Raw genomic sequence first — 24,791 nt, 5'->3', positions numbered from 1 at the left:
GCGACTCAACAAGTCTGCCCTCAGGAAAACGCCCTCCCCCGACCGAGTCTCTGATGCCTCCCTGTGCCAAGAATGAGGAAGATCTGGAACTGTTTATAGAATGTTCCTTGGATAGCTATTTGAAGAGGCAAACAGCGCCCAGGCCAAACAACTTCCCCAAAGCCTGGTAATCTTCACAAGGGTGGTGGCAGGGTCTGCCTTATCATCCTTTGATCCCAGCAGTGAGCACAGCGCCTGGCTGAGTCTCTCCGTGCCTGGAACATGCATGTGTCTGGATGGATGAATGAAGGGAGCTGTCGAGGATGGGCTGTGTGTGTTTTCCTTGTGTCCTCCGTCCGCTCCAGCCGAGCCACCTCCCGCGCCCACCAGTCCACCCACACGCGGCACACCGTGCGGTATCTGAGTACATACCTGGAGGTACTCCTTGCTGGAATCCAAGTTGGGGGTCCAGCCATTGTCATCGCCATGGAGCCGGCTTTGCTGAGGCGTCCACCTTTCGTCAGAGTAGGTAGAGGAGGCACTGATCTGCTCATTAGCAATCCGGCCGGACTCCATTCCCAGAGGGACGTTGCACTGGAAGTCTGGGGAAGGGAGAGGGTCAAGGGCAGGATTACGTCTCTCGACCTCAAACTCCTGGGATCTCCCTAATTTTGCTCCCTTCTAGGGACAAGTCCTTGCAGGAACTCCCTCATCTTAAAGACCTAATTACACACCCGCCTTTTGAAAATAACTCTGCCAACTCAGGGAGCTTGACAACCCCTCTGGGCCTAAAAAGAAACTAAATTGGGCCTAAAAGAAATCAGGCTGTGGGTAAATAAGAATCATCATACAAATTAAAAATACAGTCTCAAGTATAGGAACTGTCGGTGCTTCAGGCTACAGACGCTCGCAGACGCCAGATGCACCGTAACTGAAATACAGGTAAACGTGTGACAGACTCATGGCAATCTGGGTGGGCTGATACATCGTGGGAAGCCTGCTTTCTTCACAAACACCCAGGAGGCCCTTCTGCTTCTCTCTTTCACTCAAATGTCTTGCATTCTGGCACAGAAGACCGGCATTGCAAAGCAGTGAATACCCAACTTCGGGACATTTCTCCGGGAGCACAGCCACGCCACTCTCTTCCCCTGTGCCCCTCCGCCTGGGCAAATGGACCCAGAAGTCCAGACTCTGGCTCTGCACCATTAGTGCAATGGCCGTCCTTCCCAGGGACACGGCAGACACTGGTCAGTATCTGCGTGTGCAGGTGTCTGATAAAGCCCAGCAATTTTTTCAAGTATCAAACCCACTCTCGAGTCACTCTGTGACGGTGTTGGCCATGGGCACCTCTTGGTGCCATACTGTTTCCCTGTCCCTCAATCTTCATGAGCTCTTGGAAGAACGAAAGCAAAACCCAGAACAAAACCCATCGCCTTTCCAGTTGGCCGGGCTGCCGTGTCTGTGGGTACGCACATGGTAAGCTTCTACAACCGGGACAGGATTTGCCCAGCTCCAATCCTTAAAGTATGTCTTTAGGACTCAGAGTTATCACTTGGGTTTCTAGGGGGGTAAAGGCAGCACGTCTGAAGCACGTGTCCTAGAGGAGCTGATCTGAAGATGGAGTTTGGAGTAGATGTGGATGGAGGCAGGAGACTCAAGGTCTAGATGGGCATTTCAAAGACAGCTGGGGTCAGAGCTACACTCGAAGCTTTGCAAGGTACTTGGCACAAGGCAGAAGCTTGGAAAGTGTGTGCCCATGAGCATGAAGCCAAAGTCCAAGCATGTATCAGTCTAGTGAAACAAACTCTACCCAGGGCCAGTGATGTTCAATGTAAAATACATAGATGAAGAAGGTTTACAAATGGCTCAGTTTTCTGACCGTGGCCACTGAGGCTGACAGAGGGAGCAAAGCTCAAAAAATGTTAGCCCGGGGAGGGGACCCTATGTAGATATCCTAACTCACCTCCCTCACATTCACAGATGAGAAAACTGAAGTGGGAGATGGTCCCGTGACTTTCCCTGGGAATAACTCATTCTTGGTACACATACCTACTTTCTAAAGAAATGAGTACCCGGCCGACATTTGTTCGACTCTTACAAATCTCTGTCTAGCAAGAGGATATAGTCCCCCCCCGTTCCCTGAATTCAGAGGCTGCTATCAATTCTGGAGAATTTCCCTCTCTTCACTGTACATCTCACAGCCCTGAAGGAAGGAGAGGACAGAAGTTCTCAACCGGCCAACTCACTCTCTGGTGGGTCTTGGTGGATCAGGTAATAGCGTGCAGAGAAGCCATCCTTGGCCACCGCCATGTCCGTGTGGAAAGTCAGGGAGAGGATCCCTGTGGACGAGCGGAGTTCCGAGGGGGTTTTGGTCCCACAGTACTTGCCAATCAGAGGGCCAACTAGACAGGCAGGACAAAAACAGGTCAGTAGAAATGGAAATGTCAAACTCCATTTTCAATGCAGTCACCCTTGCCACAATCGAAGTCACTCCACAGAGCACTCTTTGGGTATAGAAGAATGACCAAAGATAGGTTCTAAGGACACTGTCTCATATTTTTGCTGTACGTTAAAAAATACAGTTGACCTTTAAACAACATGGGTTTGAAGTGCATGGACCTACTTACCCATGGATTTTTCTTTTTTGACAAATACAGTACTATAAATGTATTTTTTCTTCCTTATGACGTTCTTAATACCATTTTCTTCTCTTTAGGTTATTTTATTTTAAGAATACAATATATAATACATATAACATACGGAATATGTGTATTTATGTTATTGGTCAGGCCTTCAGTCAATAGTAAGTTCTTAGCAGTTAAGTTTTGGAGAGTCAGAAGGCATGTGTGGATTTTTGGCTATATGGTCGACCGGCCCTCTGAATCCCTGCGTTGTTCAAGAGGCGACTGTACTTTTTTTTCTCTGTTCAAGGGGCAACTGTGTTTTCCCTGACTTGGCCTCATTCTCTTCTCTTGCTCTGTTCTGGGGACAGGCCAGAAAGTGTCATTATAACACCCAACTTACAGAAGAACAAACTGAGGTTTGAAAGGTCACGTGACTTTGGAAAGAAGAGCTGAGATTCAGAACCCAAGTTTTCTGACTTTGTCTTATGCTCTTCTCAGGAAATGAAACTGCTCAGTCATCACGCCTCCCTCTCAGTGTAAAACACTGAGGCTCACTACAGAAGTGAACGAGTGGCTTTCTCATCTCGTCCGAGACGGACTATGAAGACCTACGCTGGATGCCAGCTGAGAAGTACCGGCTCCTTCTGGCCTTGGGTGATACAGCTTTTTGACATCTATGCCTGTTTTAATTAATAGTAGTAAAATCATAGTAATAATAATGATGATGATGAAAGCAGCTTATTTATACAGGTAGGACGCAGGGTTTAAGTGAGCTGCCCGGGCTTACAGAGCTGCCTCAGAGCAGAGCCAGGATCCAGATCTAGTCCAGATCTAGGTCTAGTGTGGCTCTAGCATCCTACTTGGGCAGAAAGGGTGGTCACGGAGTCACTTTCTATGGAAATCCTGACACCCTGGGGCAGAAGAGGACATTACGGATAGGCTTTCTCATCCTCATCCAGGATCAGTCTCCGCCTAGCCTTCTCCAAATTAGTATTTCCAAGAAAGGAAACTGCCTTTCTGCAATTTCTCTGAAATCATCCTTGGTGAAAAACAAGAAAGAAAGTCATCATGGGTCATACACAAACCCTAAGGAGCTTTGAAGCCTTTGTTCTCTCTTTTTATTGTCACCAAAGCCATTCACAGGCAAAGGCGAAGCTACAGAGAAACGCCTCGTGACGGCGGCATCACTCACCATGCGGGAAGCCGTCCCAGATGTCCAGCCAGTCGTATTTGCAGTCTCCCTCTCCCACCTGCAACGGGTCGTGCTCCAGGTCAAAGGTCAGGAACTGCAGGATGATCTCCATCTTGGGTTTGGCCAGGATGGTAAAGGTGCAGTCCAAGTTGTGCGGGTACTTCTCGGGAAACCCGGGGGATTCGATGGTCCCGTTGGGGCTTGTGAAGTTTTTGGAACAGTCTTCGGAGCCTGTATGTAAAAGAGAACTGGACCATGAAGGGAAGAAAAGAAGAGGCCCTCCTTCAATGCCACATGGGTTAGTTCAGTGTTGGAGCCCCGATCCCCCCTCCTCACACGGTTTTTGTTTCTACTGGAGTGGCCCTTGAAGAAACATACTCTTCACATCCACGTCTCAAGCCTTTAAGCCAGACTCTCTCGAGGAGAGAAATTAGGGGAGGAGTGCTGGCGTGTTCTACGTAACAGAGCGAGAGCACCAGTTGAGGCGTTGGGGAGTGGTGGTGGGGGGTCAGAAAGAAGTGTGTGTGTGAGATACAGAGAGAGAGAGAAAGAGAGAGAGAGAGAGAGTCTCTTGGAAAGAGGAACAGAGTCTTCTTTCTCAATTACTCAGCTGCTTGCTCCAGAAATGTAAGTTATTTCAATCCTTAAGGAAGGCTTGCTGATTGCCAGCAAGGAAAACAATGTCCCCCCTTATTTATTGCTGACCTCAACACTAGCCCCTATTGTACCAGAGCCAACGAAGTGCCCCCTTCTCCCTCCAAGATCCAAGGTGCCTCAGGGGAGGGGCAAAGGGGCGCTCGGGTCTCATTCATGTCATGACTATATTAAAACGAGCTGCTCTGTAGTGGCCAGACAATGAACAATCGACTTTTGTAGCTGGTGGATCACAGCAGGGCGTCGGGGATGTTAAAGGCCGCTCTAGCGGCAAGTTTGGAAAAATGCGCCAGTGTATTGACATTTGGAAGGCTTCTGGTCCCTTTGTGGTGGGGAGGGCCTTGTTTGTCTCCGAAGCTCTTGGGGCTGTTTCCTTGGGACTCCGGGAGGCCTTCTTATTAAATGCGGCACACATTCGCGTCCCGGTACAGGCTTGGATGGCAGTGGGAGCTCTAAGGGGATTAGAGCCACCAGATCTGGGAATGCGTCTAGGTAGAGTCCCATTAAAAGGCGCCTCATGGGTTTTCAGCCAGGACGGGCCTCTGGAGGGTCCCGGGACACTGCAGCCCAGGCCACCGGCCCACGGAGCAGTCGGGGCCAGAAGCGATACCAATCCATGGTACCATTGGAAGGCTGGACTGTCACAATCGATTTCACTGTATTCTGATTTAAAAATTTAAAAAAAAAAAAAAAAGGTAGCAGGGTTTATGAGGAGGATAACAGGCACTCGAAATATGAAGGAAAAATACAGAAATACTCGATAAACCAGGTGTTTACTGGCAGGAGGTGTCCTCTGGGGATCCCACTGCAACAGAACTGTGTGATGTCAATACACGGATCTTCGCCCGCAGCGATGTCTTCGTCCTCGGCTCCCGCGGCAGGCCCCTCCGCAGGGCTCCGTATCGACAACAGCTCTCTGGGAGGCGCGAGGGTCGGACTTGGCAAAGGGGCCGTGCAAAGAAGTGGGCGAAGGGGGACCACAACTTCCTTTCGCATCAGACAGAAATCCCGACATCCCGACCCGCCCATCTGTGCCCTCCGCCCTTCCGACCAGCGCTCTGCCCTGGCAGGGGGGTACCCCGTGCCCGCTGGGGCAAGAGCTAACCTTTCCAGGGTTCTAAACGCTCCCTAAGTGACACATCTGCCCCTCGGAGGCTCTGTGCTCTGTCAAGGGCAGGGCGGCCCCGTGGGCAACCAGGTCCGCAGGGCTGAGCGGGGCCGGTCTTTCCCCAGTGTGTTTACCGCCGAGCCCCCAGCTTTGTTTACTGTCAAGCCTCACACTCTGAAAGGCCTCCTCAATGGTCCGGGATGAGGCGCTTGGGCAAAGCCAAGCCAGCTGGCAGGACTTTGGAAGGGCTGCGAAGAATCTTGAAAAGGTTAGTGTTCATTGCTATTGTGCGGCCTTCTCCATGTGGGTCACTTAGCCAGAGGAAATTAACTCTCTCTCCACGACTTGCTTTCGGAGCTAGAAAAGGCATCCTGATGTTCCCTCTTTGGGTTTGCTCTCTTGTCATTCCCTTTCAAGGCCAGGGGAATCCCCATCTCCCTGGGAGTGGGGAATTTTTGGTGGAATCTTTCTTTGGTTCCTCCCATCCCTAGGGGACCAAGTCTTCCACACTGGACTCCTAGTGAGCCTGAGAGAGACCCCGGAGCCTGTTTCCAGGGTTCAGGGTTAGAGTCCTGCATTTGGGTGGTCAGAATTTTTCCAAATGATATCTTTAAGGCGAAACGAACAAATAAAAACCACCAAAAAGAGTGTGTATCTCTCTCTGACACATGGCTATACATGGGTATATCCTCTGGCTTATTTTAAACGAGGAAAAAAAACAGTTTTATCCTTTCTATGCAGAACAATCACACTTGTCCATCTCAGGGGTACCTTCATCTCTAATTGTGCCACTCAGAGTCTGGACTGTGGGTTAAGTGTCGGAAAGCAGGAGCTGAAGAGTGACTGGAGAGGAGGTCTGAGGACCATCTTGGGACAAAAGTGGAATCTTGTAGACATCTAGTTCATCCAAGATTCTTTTCTGCCATGCAGTAAAAGAATTAAAGATTAGGGGCGCCTGGGTGGCTCAGTGGGTTAAAGCCTTTGCCTTCGGCTCGGGTCATGATCCCAGGGTCCTGGGATAGAGCCCTGCATTGGGCTCTCTGCTCAGCAGGGAGCCTGCTTCTCCCCCTCCCTGCCTGCCTGCCTCTCTGTCTACTTGTGATCTCTGTAAAATAAATGAATAAAATCTTAAAAAAAAAAAAAAAGAACTAAAGATTAAAAAAAAAATAGCTCAGTCAACAAACACTCCAGTTCACTCCATGCTAAGGCTGTCCACGCAAGCTGGGGGATTTCGGCTGCAGTAAATGATTTCATACCAAAGGACTCTGGTGTGAAAAACGCCCCCTCCGTGTTTTCCCACTGTCAATGTTACAATAACCCTGCAAGCGAAAGGCGAATCTGCATAAAGCTATTTAAAACGTGGTGGATTTGTCCCATTGGGACTCTGCTTGACCTTGAAAGGTGAATTCAGTTCAAGAAGTAGGACTAGAGGGCACTTGCTAGGGTTTCTCTGTCTGTGAATGACCCCAGGGCTTTCAGTTTCTGAAATGTCACTGGACACCAGGAAAGAAAACTTGATCTTGAACTTTGGTCAAACGAGTATCAGAAAACGAACAAACCAAAAAACCCATGTTTTCCGGTGATGCAGCGTCCAGTGTTACTTTTAAAGTCATTTTAAAATTCCTTTCTCCGTTCTGCTTAGGACTGGGCAATCTGAGATCCTTTAAGTTTGCGAGCCGTTTTGGTTTGCTCTTTTACACGTGGACAGTCTGGTATTATGTTGACTCTTTTATAAACCACTTCACTCAGGGCAGACAGGAACCTCCCACTCCAGCCACATGCCCCCCGTCTAGACCCGAGCTGGGGGTTTGCGTCTGTCAGGAGAATTCTGCAGCTGACGCTGGCCAGGGCGATGCGCCGTCAGGCTTCCCTGGTCCTCAGGAGGGTTAGCTTGTGTATCTGTGTTTACAGTCCCCCTTCTTTCTCTATGAATCTGACTAGCAAACATAGCTGTGTTTGTTTGGATCTCCGCGGCATGTTCACACATTTCTTTCATGTTCTGTGGGTGACGTCAACTTTGTGTATTTTCTTCCAGGACTCCGACCGTGGAAATGTGGGGGCAGGGAGGGCATGGCACCTGGAGGAATGCTCATCCTTCGAGACGTCTCAGCTTTGAACCGTGCAGCCCACACACCTAACGCATGGTATACGGGGTCGATTTTCATGCCGAGAGCTGCTCTCGCAGACAGGCATGGTGGCAGGAGACAGTGGACCCCAAGAACAGCACTGGGTTCTCGTTTTCTCTCTTAGGTTCCCCCAGAAATGCGGCCGTTGTCGGGGGGGCTGTGTCCCACTGCAGGAATCTCTCTCCTTCTTTAGGCCGTCCTAGTCCTTGAAGCAGGCTGCCCCACTGCTCCATGCCAAGCCGCCTGCCACGGCTGGAGTTCCTGCGTTAGGCATCCACAGACTAGCGGTCCTCAACACAGCAGTGCTCTGTTACACTACCCTCTCGTGCGTTTTAAATTTTACCCTCATCCCTGCAAATGTGCATCGTGGAGAGGGTTAGCATTCACTCCTTCTGCAACTTTCTGGAGAATATGGCACCATCCTTTGGGAAATACTAAGTCAGGAAGCACGAAACAGAGATGAGCTCAAGGGTCCTGCTCACCCTTCCTGTGATGTCCCTGCGCCAGCTCCCCAGAAGACCCTGTTTGCAGCTGCTTTCCGTTCCCTGTCCGCACAGGGGAGCGGAGTGGCGGCGTTAGCCCTGGGGACCTGGCTATGGAGTTGACTTCCCAGGTCCCCCGCTTGCTAAGCCACTCAATGGAGCCCTCGTTCTCATAACCCGATCATGTTAATTCTACTCCTCGGTGCTGATTCCTATTGCCTTATATTATAGTTTCTTCTCGGTTTATGTAACTATTTACCTACGTTCATCCAACGACATCTGCTGCATGTCTGTTACATGGGAGGGTTTGCACACCTGTTTGCCCACGAGAAGAGGGCAAACATCCCGTTTTTATTCCTTTCTATCTTCTCTCTCCCCTCTGCAGAAGAGGGGACGATGAAGGTTCCAGCTGAGCTGGTGGATGACCCATCGGAATCTTATACAGGACTCTAGGGAATACGGATAGAGGCATTCAGGAGCCTCTCACCAGACTGCCGGTCCCTATGACCTCATGTGGTTGGGAGCGTGATGACCCATGACAGACGGGCCTTCTTGGGACTTGTTCCCGGCACAGTCTGCGCTCCCACTCTGGCTCGATGATGGCTGGACGCAGTTCCCTCGGGCCTGCCCCTTCACTGGATTCTACGCTCTTGCTCTCAGGCAGACAAATCTGACAAATATTTAGACAGAGTGGATATAAAAAGTGCTTTCGGCAGCTACCACTTCCTTTCAAGAACTGTTTATTGAAAAGAAAATATATATGAATAGGGCCCCTTACACTGAACCCAACAGGCGCCGGACTTGGGTCTCTTGATGACAAAGTGGACGGCCTCCCCTTGTACAGGACTCCGTCCACGAGTTGTAAAACAGAGGCTCAGAGGGGCCACACGGGTAGATGGTGAGAGCCTGAGAGGTGGGGAACAGGCCGGGGGTAGAGAGGGGGGCTGGGGGGTGCACTTTGCTCAGTCTCAAGATAAGGAGCTCGCACACAGGAGGGCCCGGCACGCTGCTCGGAGCGCGTCAGTGTAGATACTGAACCAGAGACTTGGGACTAAGAGTTAGGTCAGTCCGGTTATGGAAGTAAGGAGGGACCCATGTTCTCAGAGCCTAAACTAGTCGAAGGGGGGCCTAGTGGAAAGCAGGCAGTCACCTTAAAGTAAGTGCAGTGTGCTGTCTCTTTTTCTACTACCTTTTTGATGGCTTTTCAGGAGGTATTTACCCTGGCATTTAGAAAGTCGGGGTCCAACAGGCACAAGAGGTAAAATGGGTCGGCAAGGGGAATTCGGACGAACCACATGCGAATGTAAAACCTACTGTATGACCCCACTGGTAAGATCTTTTAGAGACTCTAAACACTGAAAAGATTATGTCCTTCTGCCCATGAAATTCTGGATTAAGGCAACATTAAACCATGAAGTAATTAGGAGGAAGTTCGACCAAGTTTTGCTTTTTTCCCATGAAGATTACTGTGATTTTTAAACACACGCAAAAATCGAATTCTTTTTGAAAGCGTTTGTGTATTTTATTGGTGCTCCCTCCTCTCTCGGTGCCAGAGACAATGCTTGTCTGCCTGCTGAGCACGCCCAGCGCTAACCAAGCAAGGCTCGCTCTCAAGCTGGATAAGTTAAACCCGCTTTTTCATCTGGGGCTGTGTCCATGGTCCCCCTGAGCCCCTCTTCCAACTCCAACAACTTATGTAACTTTCCACTACGCACATGAAACCATCACACAGCTCCCTTGGACGGTGCTCCAGAACTAGACACCGATGGCAGGCCCCTATCTTCTCAAGCGCGCCCAGAATCCCGCTCTCCACCCGTGACCACACTGACCTGTCTTGAAGATCTCGTAGCGCAGGGAGAAGCCTGCCCCCTGCCGGGCGTAGTCCGAGGTGAACTTGATGTAGAGCACGGAGCCTGAGGAGATGATGGTGGGTGGGGCGATGTTCCCACAGTGCTTTCCCAGGAGGTCTGCAGATTCACTGTCTCCATCCCGAATCTCAATGAAGTCATACCTACGTGAGTTTGGTACAAAGGGGCACGTATGAGCAAAGATGACTCTCAGGAGAGGAAAGGGACCACTGTCTCACCCCGGCTCCTGTGCTCGCCCTTTCTAGACCCCGGGGTGTTTCATATTGATAAAGGCCACTTAGGTTTGCTTCTTTCTATAGACTGATCGACCTGGATACAGGAAGCTGCATTGCCTTATTGAAGCCATGGAGAGAATGGGCGCCTCGGTGGATGGCTAGATTTTAGGGCCTTATCTCTTGCCCACATAAGAACACAGCATCCTTCTATCAAATATCTCCAAACAAGCACTTTTCCTTCCTTCCAAAGCACCATTTTTATTTCCATCATGATCTCTCTGAATCTTAGTCTTTTCTTCTTAGCTCTGCATTACTGCAAGTTACTTAACCCCTCTGAGATCAATTTCTTCATCTGTACAAGATGGGGATAAAAATACCCAGTTCAGAGGGCTGGGTTGGAGATGAAATTAAAGGATATGAGGAAGGTGCCAGGCACTGAGCCAGGCACACTGGGGACGTTCCTGAGGGATCTGTTTACTTTCCTGCCCTCTCCCCCATGTTTCAGTTTCCTCCTGGGTTACCCTCTCTTCCCTTATCTTTAACTGTTAGTGATAAAGACTCCTGTGTGTGGGCCCCCTCGCTCCTTGAGATGACTCTACCCATTTCACCTCTGCAGCATCTAGTCAACAACACGTTTTTAATAGGAATCAGCATCGTATTAGAGAAGGCCATAAAAACCTTTCTCCAAAAGCAGGGGGTGAATCCCTGGGGACCCAGTGTCTAGGAGCATAGAACTATTAACCTTGGCAAGAGGCAGAGCAGGCTGCCATCCCTGTGTGGAGGCCTGAGCTCATTTCAAACACAATCAACCTGGTCCCAGGTTGGGGAAGACTCGTCAAAGACAGACATCCTTGGCTAGGTTCGCAGGATGGCGCACACACCGCAGGACGCCATTTTAACCGCACAGGCACACATTCAGGGCCTTGCTGTGTGTTCTGGCCATCTTCATGGCAAGAACTCTGTGCTCCTCACTGGACTCCCAGTGACTAGCACTGTCTCCGCAGCTGAGGTGGGCGAGTCCTTCCCCACCAGCTCCCTGCAAACTTCTGGTCACTGTACCCACTATTTACTGATAACCATCCCCTTCCTTCTCCCTCTCTGTTTATTTATTTTGCAGCACACTGTTAAAACAACATGTAAGAGATTTCTCTCTTTTGGGTAAAGAGAGGGAGAAGCGACCCTGCCTGGGATGTGCCTGCAGGCTCCTGCCACACACACAGGGTCTGTGGGAGCTGGCTGCCTACACAAGCAGCTTATTTAAGCCTCAGTGGCCCGAGGCCTCACTGCAGCCCCCAGGAGCCATATTTCAGACTGCACAGCCACTTAGGAACAGGGCCGTGAAGGAAGTGTAAGGAATGGGCCGGGATTAGTTCAGTCTTAGACCCCAGAGGGCTGGAATCCTACAGTCAAAAGAATCACAGAAACTGGTGTGTCTAGTGTAGACAAGATGGCGGGTCTCCCCTCAGCAGCTCTGGAGAGAGAGCCACAGACTGAGAAAGGCAGTGGGGGTGGGGGAATCTGTGATTTCAATTTGGGAGAGGGCTCTCAGTTCGAAAATGTGCTTCCTCACTTCCAAAACAAAAGGGGAAAGATAGTTTGTTCTCAAAGGAAATTCCCCAAACCTTCTGGAAAATCCCTCCTTGGTATTTCCACTCTGAGGTAAGCACTGTTAATCAGTCAGTCAATCTCAGCTGAGTTAACGGTGATGTCCCATCAGGGCGTGCCACTGTTGAGAAGCCAGCCGTGTCCAGGAAGCAGATATTACCCAGTTCACGTGAGTAGTGGATGTAGGAACCTGGATGGAATCGTCCTGCTCACCCCTACCCCCCAACCTCCGCCCCTTGCCAGGCCCTGGCTGATCCCAGAAGCAGACAAAACTAGGTTTGGATCCCAATGTGGCCTTATTAGCTGGGTGACTTCAGGCAAGTTACTTAACCTTTCTGATCCTCAGCAATGGGGAAAATGACAGCCAAAAAGGGATATTCGAACCTTTTTCCTGGGGTGGTTGTGAGATGTAAGTGACCAACATAATCTGTATAGAGCGTGAGTTCTCAGCCTGGTTGTCAGTCAGCCGTGATTTGTTGTATCCTCACACCCATTTCTGAGGTGAATAGAGCGAGTGAGTAAAAGTGCAGTGTAAGTGGAACGAACATCTGTTATAACATTTTGGAGAGCATTTTGGCAGAAATGGGACAAACTTTTTAATCCAGCAATTCCACTGCTAGGAATGTTTCCTAAGAAAATCATCAGACAATTGTAGAAAGATGTATATGTATCTTTGTGGGTGTAGATATAATAAAAAAAAAAAGCATTAAAAAAGTGAAAAAATACTTCGTTTATAAACAGCACCATATCAAAATGTCCAACAAAGGAAGGCGGGGAAATCAATTTTGGTATATTTATAAAATAGAATGCTCTACTGCTATAGTGGATTGATAGTGTTTTAGGTCTAGATATTTTGTTTTTATAGGAAAATGGCCATGCTATACTGTTAGTTTAAAAAAATGGATTTTTAAAAAGCAATGTGTTAAAATACCTATGTATATATGTGTGTACATATATATACACACACAATCTTGCACACATAAACAGAAAAAAGTCTGAAAGACTACCTAAACTAAAATATTAACAGTAGTGAGATACACGGATGGTAACATCGGTAATTGCTACTTCTTTCTTTGTTCTTTTCTATTATCTGAATTGCTTACAATGAGCTTCCATTTCTTAATCAGCCACAAATATATAAAATAAAGCTGCTTCCATTAAGAATTTTTTTTTCCACGGTGACAGATGGTAACTGCACCATCGTGGTGAGCACTGGGGAACGCATCCAGTTGTCAAATCACTATATCCTATACCTGAAATTCATGTAACGGTGTATTTAACCAGATTTCAAGAACCCATAAAGCAGTACACGATAGAATAAAAGAAAACATAAGATAAGAAAGATTTTTTTGTTCAGAGTAGGACCGCAGAGAAAAAGAAGCCAGCTCTCACGATGTGGCAAATGAAAATGTGATTCCTGTCATCACCATCATTAGCCTCGCCCTCCGTGTCTCACAGAAGTGTAGCGAGGACTAAGTCAGTCACAGCGCTGGGTGACCTAGAACCGGGACAGGGACCTGGCCCACACCCAGAAAATACTTGAAGGTATTTTTTTAAAAATGATAACCAGATATCTCCAAGCTTTGTGTCGCCTGTTTCTCCAGAAAGGACAACAAAAGGTCCAGACATCCCACTGGCTGGGTCACCAGGAGGGGAGGGTTCTCTCTGGTTGCCTAATCACGCGTGGAGTAATTTAGGGGATTAACACAATCAGCGACGAAGCTGGGCTCCCTAGCAAATGCCATGGCTGTAAGCTTGCCTCAATTTACTCCGTGGATGTACCACCCAAATCCTTTTTTTGTAATGCCGGTGGCTACAAATACATCCTTACGTATTTACGTACACACAGTGAAGGGATGCATTTTTGAAAAAGGTTTATACACATCAATCGAATTATAAATTTTCGTTCCGGGCTTGTTATTTAAAGGACCCCTCTGGTAAATCCTTTTGTGAAGCAAATAATCAGGCTTACTTAAACTTCTTAGAAAAACTGCATTTTTCCTCTCAGGTTTGCTTGAGAGGCAAGGGACCCCCAGTGACAACTTGGTGGCTGACACCTTCTCCCCCAACCCCCAGTGCCCAGGCTTTGCCCTGTGGACAACACAGTCTCCTAGCTGGGCTTTTGGTATAAAGGGCACACACTGAATGACATACTGACTTCACACAGAACGTCTCATTTATGTCCTGTGTGACTGACTCATTTGGGGAAATTTTTTATTATTAGGGATTTGCTACAGCTGGAGTAAATCTCCTTAGAAATTTCAGTGTTGTCAGGTTCATTTGGAAGAGCTCGTGGGGGATTAGGAAGTTTGTGGTCTTGGAATAAATACGGCTCCTCATCGAGCAGCTGATAGTCAGCATTTGTTTGGTAAAGGAATCTGGGGTCCAAACTCCGGGCTCACCCCCAACGACAGCCAAGGAGGATAACCTGAAAGGCCATTCCTCTTAGAACACATTATTCGTCTTCCAGAAGAAAACATAAACCAGCTAACGGACATATTAACTACTGTGTTTGCATTTCATTATTCATAATCTCCCTCAAATGAAAAAATTCCTTCTAAAGCTTTAACACTACCCTTTATTATTTTAGCCGTCTATTTACTTTCCTAAGCTGAAGTAGCCATTTTCACTCCTACCTTTTTCCTTTCTCTCCAAAATGGCTCCCGGGTGCCTTTTTACTTTTCTCCTCACAGATTCTGACATCGGCATGTCGAGCGTTTGTCTAGAGAACGTTTTCTGTACGTTCTTCCTCGACTTCAAAGTCTTAATTTCTCTCCCCAAACCCACATTTGGGGCATGGGAACCTTGACGGTGGAATTAATTTTCAGAGTCCACAGGAGAGGTATGAAAAAGCAACAGACTCCTTGCTTCCTCTCATCACTAGGCAAACATGAAAAGAGGCTTTCTAGTTTCCATAACTCTACCCACGCTTGACTCTTCCCAGCAGGCCCCCGAAGGCTGGGTTAGCCAACCGAGCCTGAGCTAGAAGATTCTTCACGACATCCAGGCCCTTCTCAAATGGCCAGATGATGTCCACCCTGCCGGAGTGCCACCGAAGGACTGCCACTTAGAGCTGCTTGTGAGGAGATTTCTCTGTCCCAGGTGGAGTGCTTGGTGCTCTGGGGAAGAAGGCTGTGATCATTCTATGACACTTGGGTCTACACATCACAGCACTCATGCCCACCCCCCACCCCCAAGTCTGGAAGCCAACCAGTCAATGTCTCCTCTTATGCTACTTGTATCACAAATTTTTAAGACCTCACACTTTGCACATGGCAAGCTCTTTCTAGCCCCTGGGCTTTTGCACGGTCTCTTCCCTCTGTCTGTGATACCTTCTTCTGTGGTTGGTGCTTTCTCCTTTTTCTCAGTTCGAAAATCACCTCCTCAGAAAAGCCTGTCCTGACCACCCTATTTCAGACCCTTCTTCTCTGCCTCGCCATCCTCATACTGCCTTTATAGCTATTATCATTCACAAAGGTCTTGTCAATATACTTGTTTATTTGTTTGGAATCTGTGTCCTCACTACATAGTAAGCACCACGAGGGCGAGGACCTTGCCTTTTTACTGCGGAATTTCTACTCTTTCCATGGTGGCTGGCATAGACTGGGGCTTGTTATTTTTTGTGGTGTGAGCAAATGAACGAGGGGCCTACCGTTGGTAAGTTCGGGAAGAATTCACTCTGTGATGATGTTTCCCGAGGGGACAGATACATTTGGTCCATTTTCTCCTCTTTGCCTTTGTGCTCCAACACATTCACTGAGCTATTCTGGTTTTATCTGGAAACCGAAATGTTGCCTCATGACTCGAAAACATGAAATATAACATTTTGAGTGGAAGAAACATCTCAAATCATGCTGACAGCATTTTCACTATTAGCGGCAAACAAATCAACTATAATTAAAATGCTGTCAAAGTGATTTGAGATTTTTCTCACACTTTCAAAGTTCCATATTTCATGAGTAGATTATGGAGGCCAGAGAATCTACCACCTCCTGGAGTGCCTTTCTTCTGGGAAGCTCAAAGACATCTACAAACACTGTCTTATTAATCCTTACATTAAAACCTGCAGGGAAAAGAGGAGGAAAACACAACACTGTCACATAGAAGTTCGCAGGGAAGAAGCTGCCTGAGACACAAAGAGGCTGTGGGCAGGTCTGCACGAGGCCCACCCAAGTCTCTGGTTCAGTCAGACCCACGGCCAGGTCAACTGGTCTCTGGCTCAATAGTGAAATCCAGCCTTGATGGAGAAATCAGGTCAAGGTCAGGTCAGATTTTTTTTAAAGAAGCAAATTTCATTTCCTTGAATTTCTCCCTTTCACCAGGGCCACCTGTTTAAGAAGAAGCTAGAACAGCACTGGGAACATCAGTGGAAAGAAATACCAACCATTTACTAAGCATTTATTATGGGCTAGACCCTCTTTTAGATATTACTTCATTTAATCCTCATTGAATATACCCCATGCTGTTATGGTTCCCACCCATTTACAGATGAAGAATCCGGGGTTCAGAAAGTCTAACTGACCTACCCAAAGTCCCATGAGAAGGATAGGTCGGAGGTGGACTAGAGACCCAGGTGGTCTCACTCCTGGGCCTACAGGCTTCACCTCCATCCCGTGAAAGTATCAGATTGTGCCCATACAATAGCATCAGAAGGTACGGGGTATAAAGAAACTGCTTGGTTCCCGTTAGAGACTTAGCAGAATCTTGCTCTTTTTATTTAGCTGTTTCGTTTAAACAAAGCCTAGAAAACTTGCCAAAATTAATAGACAAATCACTGATAGAAGCAGTGAGCGGATTTGGAATCTATGGTTTCAAGACTCACCCAGTTGAAATCTGGCTTTTAAGTGTTCAGATGGGATAACATATTAATTTTTGCAAGTGAAGTATTTTTATAAGCACATATATACCCATATGTGAACATATGGTCCATCGAGTGAGAAAACAGTATCCTGTGTATTTATAAGCTCTTAAAGTATCATCTAGAGCACATATTCTTCAACCCGTGGATTTCTAGTAGGACCCACAGAAGAGTTTCAGTAGGTGAGAGAAACCCTAGAGTCAAATGCAGAAATTTTGTGCGTTTGTGTGTACGCACATTTTCCTAGGTCTGTGACCAAAAAAAAAAAAAATCTTCAATGACTGTGATACAGAAACATATCTGTCGATAAGCGGGTGTGTCCTCTGAGAAGTGTGGGGCACGGGCTTTGTAGGCAGACCCAGCTGTTTCCAGCGCGCGTTAGTGGCAGAAACGCAGGCAAGGCACTGAACCTAAGTCTCAGTTTCTTCATCTATAAAATGGAAATAACCATGATCCCCACCTTGTGGGACTGTTGGCAGGACTGTGAAAGTCCACACGAGCCCAGAAGGGCGCTAGATACCTGCGAACATCCCTGGGACACACTGGTTATTTTTCCTGTCACTTGTGTTTTTACAAAGCAGGGTGGCAGATGTTGGGGAGAGAAGGGTTACATACACATGAATCAAACGGAGGAGGGAATGAAAAGTCATAAAGTTAGAGACGGTTCCGATGCCCCCCAGCCTCAATGCTAGGGGTGGCGGTTTCTAAAAAAAATCCTCCCCTTGTACAAATCCATCAATAGTGCTTTCGTCGCTTGAGTTTTTGAGATTGCCTTTCACTCTCGTGTTTCTGAGCCCCAGCTCCAGAACCAGCGCCATGCTGGATTCAGAACAGCCCGTGCCTTCTGCACCCCAACCCCCTCGCCAGCCCACCCCCCACGACTTGGCGGGTCTTGAACAACTAAGGGTCGACCTCCTTCACTGTGGTGAGGTAATGCGTGTCAACAGCTCAGTACAGTGCCTGGCACATAGTAAGTCCTCAATAAATAAATGTCAGTCATTATTAGTACTATTACTGTTGTCATTATTGTTATTCTTCGCTCAATCACTACAAGGACCCCAACGGGCCAAGACTCGGCATCGGTTTGCCTCTCAGGGTTGGCGCCACTGCCTTTTTAATGGCGACTGCTGGCAGTTGCCTTTTCTTCCCTCATTTCTTCCCACCACCCGTCTCTGATGCTCGGGGCTTATCCACAATCCCTGCACAGCCAGGGTCTTCACGGCGCCTCAGAAAGGAGGAAATCTGAGCCCCCCCCCCCAAGCAAAGGAAGTATGCGAAGAAAATAACCCAAAACAAACCGAAGGAATTATTCCAGAAAACCTTGAAGGCAAGAAAATGGAAATACAAATAACGTCTATTTATAATTGCTGGTTGTTTTCCGCAGAAGCCCCGGGATGATGGAGAGGGCCCTGCCGATCTCATTGTTCCTGCCGGAGCAGGCTGCCAAGATCGCCTCGCGACGTGAGGAAGGAGGCCGCTGCAGACAGGGTGTCTGCTAAGTCTCGCTGTGGGTGAACTTTCAGAGAGCGAAGGGCACACAACAAAGCCTCGGGCTCCTCTCCCCCGGCCCCTCGCTGAACACCGCTTCCCCCACTGACCTGGCTCCCCAGCAAGGCGCATTCCTGAGGCCACAGATCTGTTCCACTCCTGGACCAGTGAGCGCTCGGGAGGCCGGCTTGGATGGAACGTGTTAGCTTATGTAAGGAAGGATTTTCTGGGCGACCAGTGCCAATGTGAGGTTGAGTGCTGTTGGGCAGGCTGTTTTCAGCATGACGGTTGTGTCTTTTTTCCATCTGTGGCACACGCCTATAAAGTCCTCACTCTCTGCGCTTAGCTCAAAGGGCTCCTTGTTAGCATTTTGTAAGGACACCAGAGTAGGAAGTAGGTAAGAGTAGCCCATAATTCATGCCTGTGCCCCAGCAGGCTGGCACTCAGAGGTGAAGGTGAACCCTGCCCAGCAAGGCCAGACTGGTCTATACTGGCCTGGATCAGTGCAGCTTGCATGCCTCAGTCTGCCTCATCTCATAAATGGGAACAGGGCTCATGCCTCTGTGCCTTCCGGGGCTGGTTGGAAGGGGCAGAAAGCAACTGGCATCCACTAAGGGGAAATGAGAGCACACCATTCCAGGGCCAGGGTGTGCTGGCAGCCCAACACTCGGCCGGGCAAACGGTTCCCTCTGGAACAAGCGCTCGCTAACCCCGGCTCCCAGAGGGTCTAATTGTGAGAGCAAATCATAACCTTCCCATCTGTCCGAAAAATGGGAGCCTGCTGGGAGTGAGGCGTACTGGGCATCAGGGAATCAATCAGTGCATCGGAAAAACGTTTTTCTAGGGATTCAGGCTCCCAGTCATGTTTCTGTCCCGCTTTGCTGGCATCCAGCCCCCATAACAAAATTTATAAAATACAAAGCTTGCCTGAAAAATGTACCCTGCAGAAATCCAAGCAGGAGACCATTTGGGAGTATGTGGCTGGTGTGCTGGGCCCTTTCCTTGGGTTTCATTCACTGCAAGCCTCAGGTTACAGGGCTCAGAGCTTCTCCTGGCGCCAAGGGCAGACTTGTCACGATAGTGCAAAAAACACGTTAGTTGTGGAAATGATGGACCTGTGCTAATGACCAAGCAGGAAGGTTGCTGCCACGCCAGGGTGGACATTCTGAATACAGCTCTTAGTGGCCAGTCAGCTGGGACAGCTTCCGCCTCTCCAGCCAGCAGTGGGTGACCAGTGCTTTCCTCGATGGCTGGGTTGTGAAGGCGCCCGAGCGGCACCGGGAGCAAAGGCTGCCCAGTCCGTCCTGGTGCATTGCCAAGCTTTCGCCTCTCCCCATCACAGAAATGGTCCTGTATTCTGCAAGAACAGGCCAGCATCTCTTGCGTTGGGGGGTTGGGGGGGGCGTGGAGGGTTGGTAGAAGGAGCAAGCGTTCAGGAATATTGGGTTCTCTTGGCAGGGGTCTCCCTAAGACTAGGAAGAACTATGTCTAGAAAGGACAGCAGCTTCTACAAGAAAGGGAACCAGATTGCGGCAATTCTCTGAGCAGGATGGACGCAGTGTGAGTCAGACCTTGAAGGACCTTTATTTATCCCATAGCATCGCAGCCCCTTTGCTTTGTGCAGGGAGCTGTTGGCTGCTTGGCTGCAGAGCTACTGACTTGGGGGGGGTGGCGGTGGGGGGCCCCCTGCACCCAGGGAGGGAGCACTAGTGCCAGGGATAAGCTGGGAGAGCCACAGAAGTATAAGGGCCCTGGTGGGCAGGAGGGCCGTAGAGACCCCCAGCAGAGCAGCCTCAGCGCCTAACCTAGGTGCCTGCCCCGAGGCCAGGACCCAATCTGGTATCTGCTTGGACCTCAGTTTCCCAGCATATAAGACCAAAAAAAAAAAACCACACCAAAAAAAACTTTCTTACCCTCCTACCACTCTCAAAGGGATGACACATAGATAAATCACTTTGAACTTTTAGATGAAAGGTGCTCTATAAACTCGAGGTCTCATCAACCGTAATTGTTACGGTAATTATTTTAATGATAATAATGATGATAATGGGAGGGGGGGCGGGGTGAGGACGAAACCTCCTACCTTGAGACAAAGAAAAACTCTTCCATTAAATCCTGCATCAGGATTCCTTCTGCTCCTGGCTCTCTCAACCATCTCCTTCAAACTGCCAATTCCTGGGCTGAAATATTATTTACTCCTTTCCTTCCCAATAAAACAATTATTTGTTCCACCGTTCTCCCTCTCGCTCGCTCTCCGTGTGTCTAGCTTCGCCCTGACAGCTCAGCCATGGACTGTTTACATGTCTCGCTCACCTCCAAGACTCTGGTTCAGCTCCATTGACACTGAAGGCAGGAGAATTCTCTGTGTGTGAGGAATCAATTACTTCCGCTGACACTCTATTACTAGCCCTCCCATCTTCGGATTCCAGCTGCACAGGGAGGCGGTGGGGGAATGGCAGGGAATTTGAAGAGGATGGGGAGGGGGGGCTGGAGGGGACCCGTGGAGTAGAAGGTGGATGACAGAGAGGCAGACGGAGACCGTCGACAGAGCGTCCCAGAAAGAGCTCTCTCTCCTTGACTGCCCTGCTGGCATCCGGAGGTGACCCCGCGGCAGGAAGAGGCAAAGAAAAGAGTAAGAGACGGAAGAGGGAAAGAAAAGACTTGTCAGAGATGTCCAAGGAAATCAGAGAGGGCTCAAATACCTAAGTATGGGGACAGTGGGTGACAGCTCTCAGTACAAGGACACAGACAGAGAAAGCCAGCTTTGGGTGGTGGGCTTTCCAATTCCAGCCATTACTATTACTATCTGTGAGATCTCTCTCACAGTGTGCCCACCTGTTAAATGGGAATAACAGTAGTACCCAGTCATATATATACAGATAGATACACAGATATTGGTAAGACTGTCAAGATGCTTGATTACAAAGGTAGGAAAAAAAGCATAAAAAAATCATGTGGATTTCTTTCATCATGTGAAGTCCTTTGATAGCTTCCCAAACCTAAGCTCAGTTCACATGTTTTTCTTTCTTCTTCTTTTTAAAAATTTTATTCTGACCCAGCCAACATTTTTCAGGGATTTTCCTTCTAGGGAAAAAAAAAAAAAAATTCTGATTATGTAAATTAAATACAACCATCTACTCTGCAATCACTGAGATGAGTTGTGAGGCCCTAGGTTTTATAATGAAGGTCGATTATGGAAGCTCTTTTCTGGAAGGAAAGACAAGGGCAGCTAACATGTATCTATTTTTTTCTGGGATGATTTATCCAGGCCGAAGTAGAAGAATGGAATTAAATTATCTATTGAGTTTCTCTTAATCCAAAGGTTTCAATCCCCCTGCCATTAAAAAGGAAAAAAACAAAGAGAACATCGTATTTGCTATAGGACTCATGACTATAGGAAAATACACAAACTGCTTTTTAAGAAAAATCTAATTTTTTTACTTGGTCTCTTCCGTCCTCCTCTTTATCCCCTCCCCACCCTGAGCTCCCACTGAATTTCTGAAGTCTCTCACCCGGTGTAATTAGCTGGGAGAATTACACGCAGTTACATGGGGTAAGATGCTGGCCCTCTGGGACAGCTGGGTTCAGAGAAGGTGCCAGGGCTGAGGCAGAACAAGTGGGATTGTGTATTAGAAAACCTCAAGTGATTTTCTGAATCAGGAGATAAAATGCATTGTTACGAGGGACTTCCATCGCAAAGCTTGCGTTTGGAGCGTCGCGATTGCAACATCGTGTATTTAAAAACAAACTCCCCAAAATAACCGTTGTCCCAACTGCTCTTTAACCTTGGTGGGAGGAGGAGAACAATCTGTGATGTTTTTTTCCCACTTCTCAGCCAGCAGAGTTGCTGGGTGGAGTCCTTGGTCAAGGCTGGTGTGCCGGGGTCCGCCGCGGGCTGAGCTGGAGTCAGCTGGGCTGTCCATTTTATTGCACCATGTACCTGCCGGGGGATCTGTTTCTGTCGTTAGTAGGGTTGTTGCAACACAGAAAAATATTGCTGCTCATTGGCTCCTTGGGGGAATCAGAATATTTCTGTGGTTGGGCAGGCAGTAAATCTATAATAATGTCATGAGTAATCAACGTGAGGCTCTCTCCTGAGTGCAAGGCACTTCTTGAACCAGAGAACTCACACTCTGTTTCGATTTCTGGAGACTCAGGTGCAGTCCAGCTGAAGCCACGCCTCCACTTGGGCAGTGTTCAGAGAGTCCTATGTAGGAGTAAAGGGAGAGGTGGATTTTTCCAGGTTCGGGCATTAAACTGGGGGGTCGGAGGGGGTTTGTCCCAGGACATAAGGGGTGAAATTGTAGAGACCCTGGTTAGGGAGGTTGGGAACAGCAGAGGGTGCTTAAAAGTCCTAGTCTTCCCCGCTTCCTGACCCTAGCCTTTCTCTACGATGGTGGAAGTCGCCTGGCCAGGAAAACAATTCAATAGTGTTGCTCAGGCACTCTTCAGAGAAAACAAGTTTTGTTGATCATCAAGTCACAAGAATGGCCTTTCAATTACTGTGGTTCCCTAAGGCATCAAATTGTTTCCTTGTCTTGTCTTTGATGTGATGTTCTCTACCTGGACCACCAGAGATATAGACCCCTGCTCTGTCTGGCTAACTTCTTTGGGATTGGTGCAGGCATCACTTCCTCCAGGGAGCCTTCCCTGATCTCCCCAGCCTACACTGGGTCTCAGTGCTGGGGGCTCACATAATCAGGCCCACTGCCTATCCCCAGGCAGCGCGCACAGTGCCGGGGGACGCAGTGGAGCCTAAGAGTAGAGCACAGGTCGCAAAGGAGAGCATTCTGGCTTCAAATCCTTTCCCCACCATTCCTGGGAGTGGGACCTGGGGCCAGAAGTTAATCTTTAAGTCCAAGTTTCTTAATCTGTAGAATGGGAAGAGTAACAAGGACTTCACATTTTTGTGATTCAAGGATCAGTGAGATGATGTACGGGGAGCACTGAGCAAAGTGCTAGTCTCAGAGGCGAAGCTCTAGACGTGGTAACTTCATCATCAAGAACCATATATCTTTAACATTCTTTTTTCTTTTTTTTAAAGATTTTATTTATTTATTTGACAGAGAAAGAGAGATCTCAAGTAGGCAGAGCAGCAGGCAGAGAGGGAAGGGGAAGCAGGCTGAGCAGAGAGCCCGATGCGGGGCTCGATCCCAGGACCCTGAGACCATGACCTGAACCAAAGGCAAAGGCTTAACCCACTGAGCCACCCAGGCGCCCCTAACATTATTTTATTTTATTTTTTAGAAGAGAGAGCGTGTGAATGCGGCGAGCGAGGAGCAGAGGGAGAGACAAAGAATTTTAAGCAGGTTCTACATTCAGCACAGAGCCTGACATGGGGCTTGAACTCAGGACCCTGACAGCATGATCTGAGCCAAAATCAAGAATCCGAGGCTTAACCAATTGAGCCACCCAGGCACCCCAGACTTGCTCCCAAACTCTTAGCTCCATGAAGACAAAGAATATGATATACTCATCAGTGCATTCCAATGCTATCATCACGTGTGGCGCATGGTAGCTGTTGAGTCACTATGGGCGAATGCATGGTTTATGGCCATTTTGCTGGTGAAAGGCTGAGTCCAGAGAACTTAGTGACCTCCGTAAGCCCGTGTCTCATCCTCCTGCTCTCATTATATCACATCACGAGATGGACACGTAGGGCAGACAGTTCTGTCTGCTTCCAGCACGGGCTCCTGCCACATTGACGTACGTCCTGGCAACTCAAATGTAAAAATACACAACAATCCTGTGCATGCACCCGCTTACTACTCTAAGACCAGGTGTCCTGAGGGTACAGAAAATGAAATATGTAGTCCATGCCCTTAGAGAATTTACACACTCAGAACACAACACGGACCACCCATGAACTAAAGGCAAGCCAGCAAATCAGGGCAATACGCAATGCTCTGGGAGTTCGGCCTTGGGAACCATAAAAGAGAACTGGGAGAATCAAGGAAACAGAAGGGAGGATGAAGGGAGTGTGCGGCTGGTCTCTGTGGAGGGGAGAGGGAGGAGGGTCCAAGCACTGGGCACTCACAGGGTCTCGTGCAGACAGAAGGTTCTCGTTGGCTGTTTGCTCGGAATGGAGGATGACCATCGAGCACAGGAAGTCGCTGTCGGCTGGGTGGGGAGGGGCTAGATTATTAAGATCTGGTCTGTTCCCTCTGTTGACCATAATCAGTTTATCAACCTGGGAAGCTGCTGCCTCTCTAGGATATCAGCCCTTAGTTTGGGAGAAATAGGCAAGTGTAAGATTTAAAGATCTCCTCTGGCCAAAAATACAGGGGCTCCTTGTTTATCCAGCACACTTGGCTGAAGGCCAAATATCCCTAAACCTCCAGTGTCCAGAACATGGGTGGGCTTTGGGAGGATGATTTCAGAAAAAACTGTGAGGGGGCATCTGGGTGGCTCAGTGGGTTAAGGCCTCTGCCTTTGGCTCAGGTCATGATCTCGGGGTCCTGGGATGGAGCTCCACATTGGGCTCTCTGCTCAACAGGGAGCCTGCTTCCCTTCCTCTCTCTCTCTGCCTGCCTCTCTGCCTACTTGTGATCTCTGTCTGTCAAATAAATAAATAAAACCTTTAAAAACAAAA

The 24,791-nt window shown here is 48.5% G+C and overlaps 1 protein-coding gene across 4 annotated transcripts in view; it reads right to left on the bottom strand.

The window, feature by feature from the left end:
* NRP2 (neuropilin 2) overlaps window positions 1-24,791 on the bottom strand; it is a 114,257-nt gene that overhangs the window by 69,909 nt on the left and 19,557 nt on the right. For all 4 annotated transcript variants that reach the window (XM_044241398.1, XM_044241399.1, XM_044241400.1 and 1 more), the window contains exons 3-6: window positions 9,995-10,176; window positions 3,796-4,026; window positions 2,226-2,381; window positions 412-581 (exon numbers count right to left, since the gene is read on the bottom strand). In XM_044241398.1, the coding sequence (XP_044097333.1) occupies window positions 412-581; window positions 2,226-2,381; window positions 3,796-4,026; window positions 9,995-10,176 (739 nt within the window). The remainder of the gene's footprint in view (window positions 1-411; window positions 582-2,225; window positions 2,382-3,795; window positions 4,027-9,994; window positions 10,177-24,791) is intronic.

The sequence above is a fragment of the Neovison vison genome, chromosome 3 (assembly GCF_020171115.1).
Source record: "Neovison vison isolate M4711 chromosome 3, ASM_NN_V1, whole genome shotgun sequence".
NCBI classification, from domain to species: domain Eukaryota; kingdom Metazoa; phylum Chordata; class Mammalia; order Carnivora; family Mustelidae; genus Neogale; species Neogale vison.
This window is presented reverse-complemented; position numbering and strand designations above follow the sequence as displayed.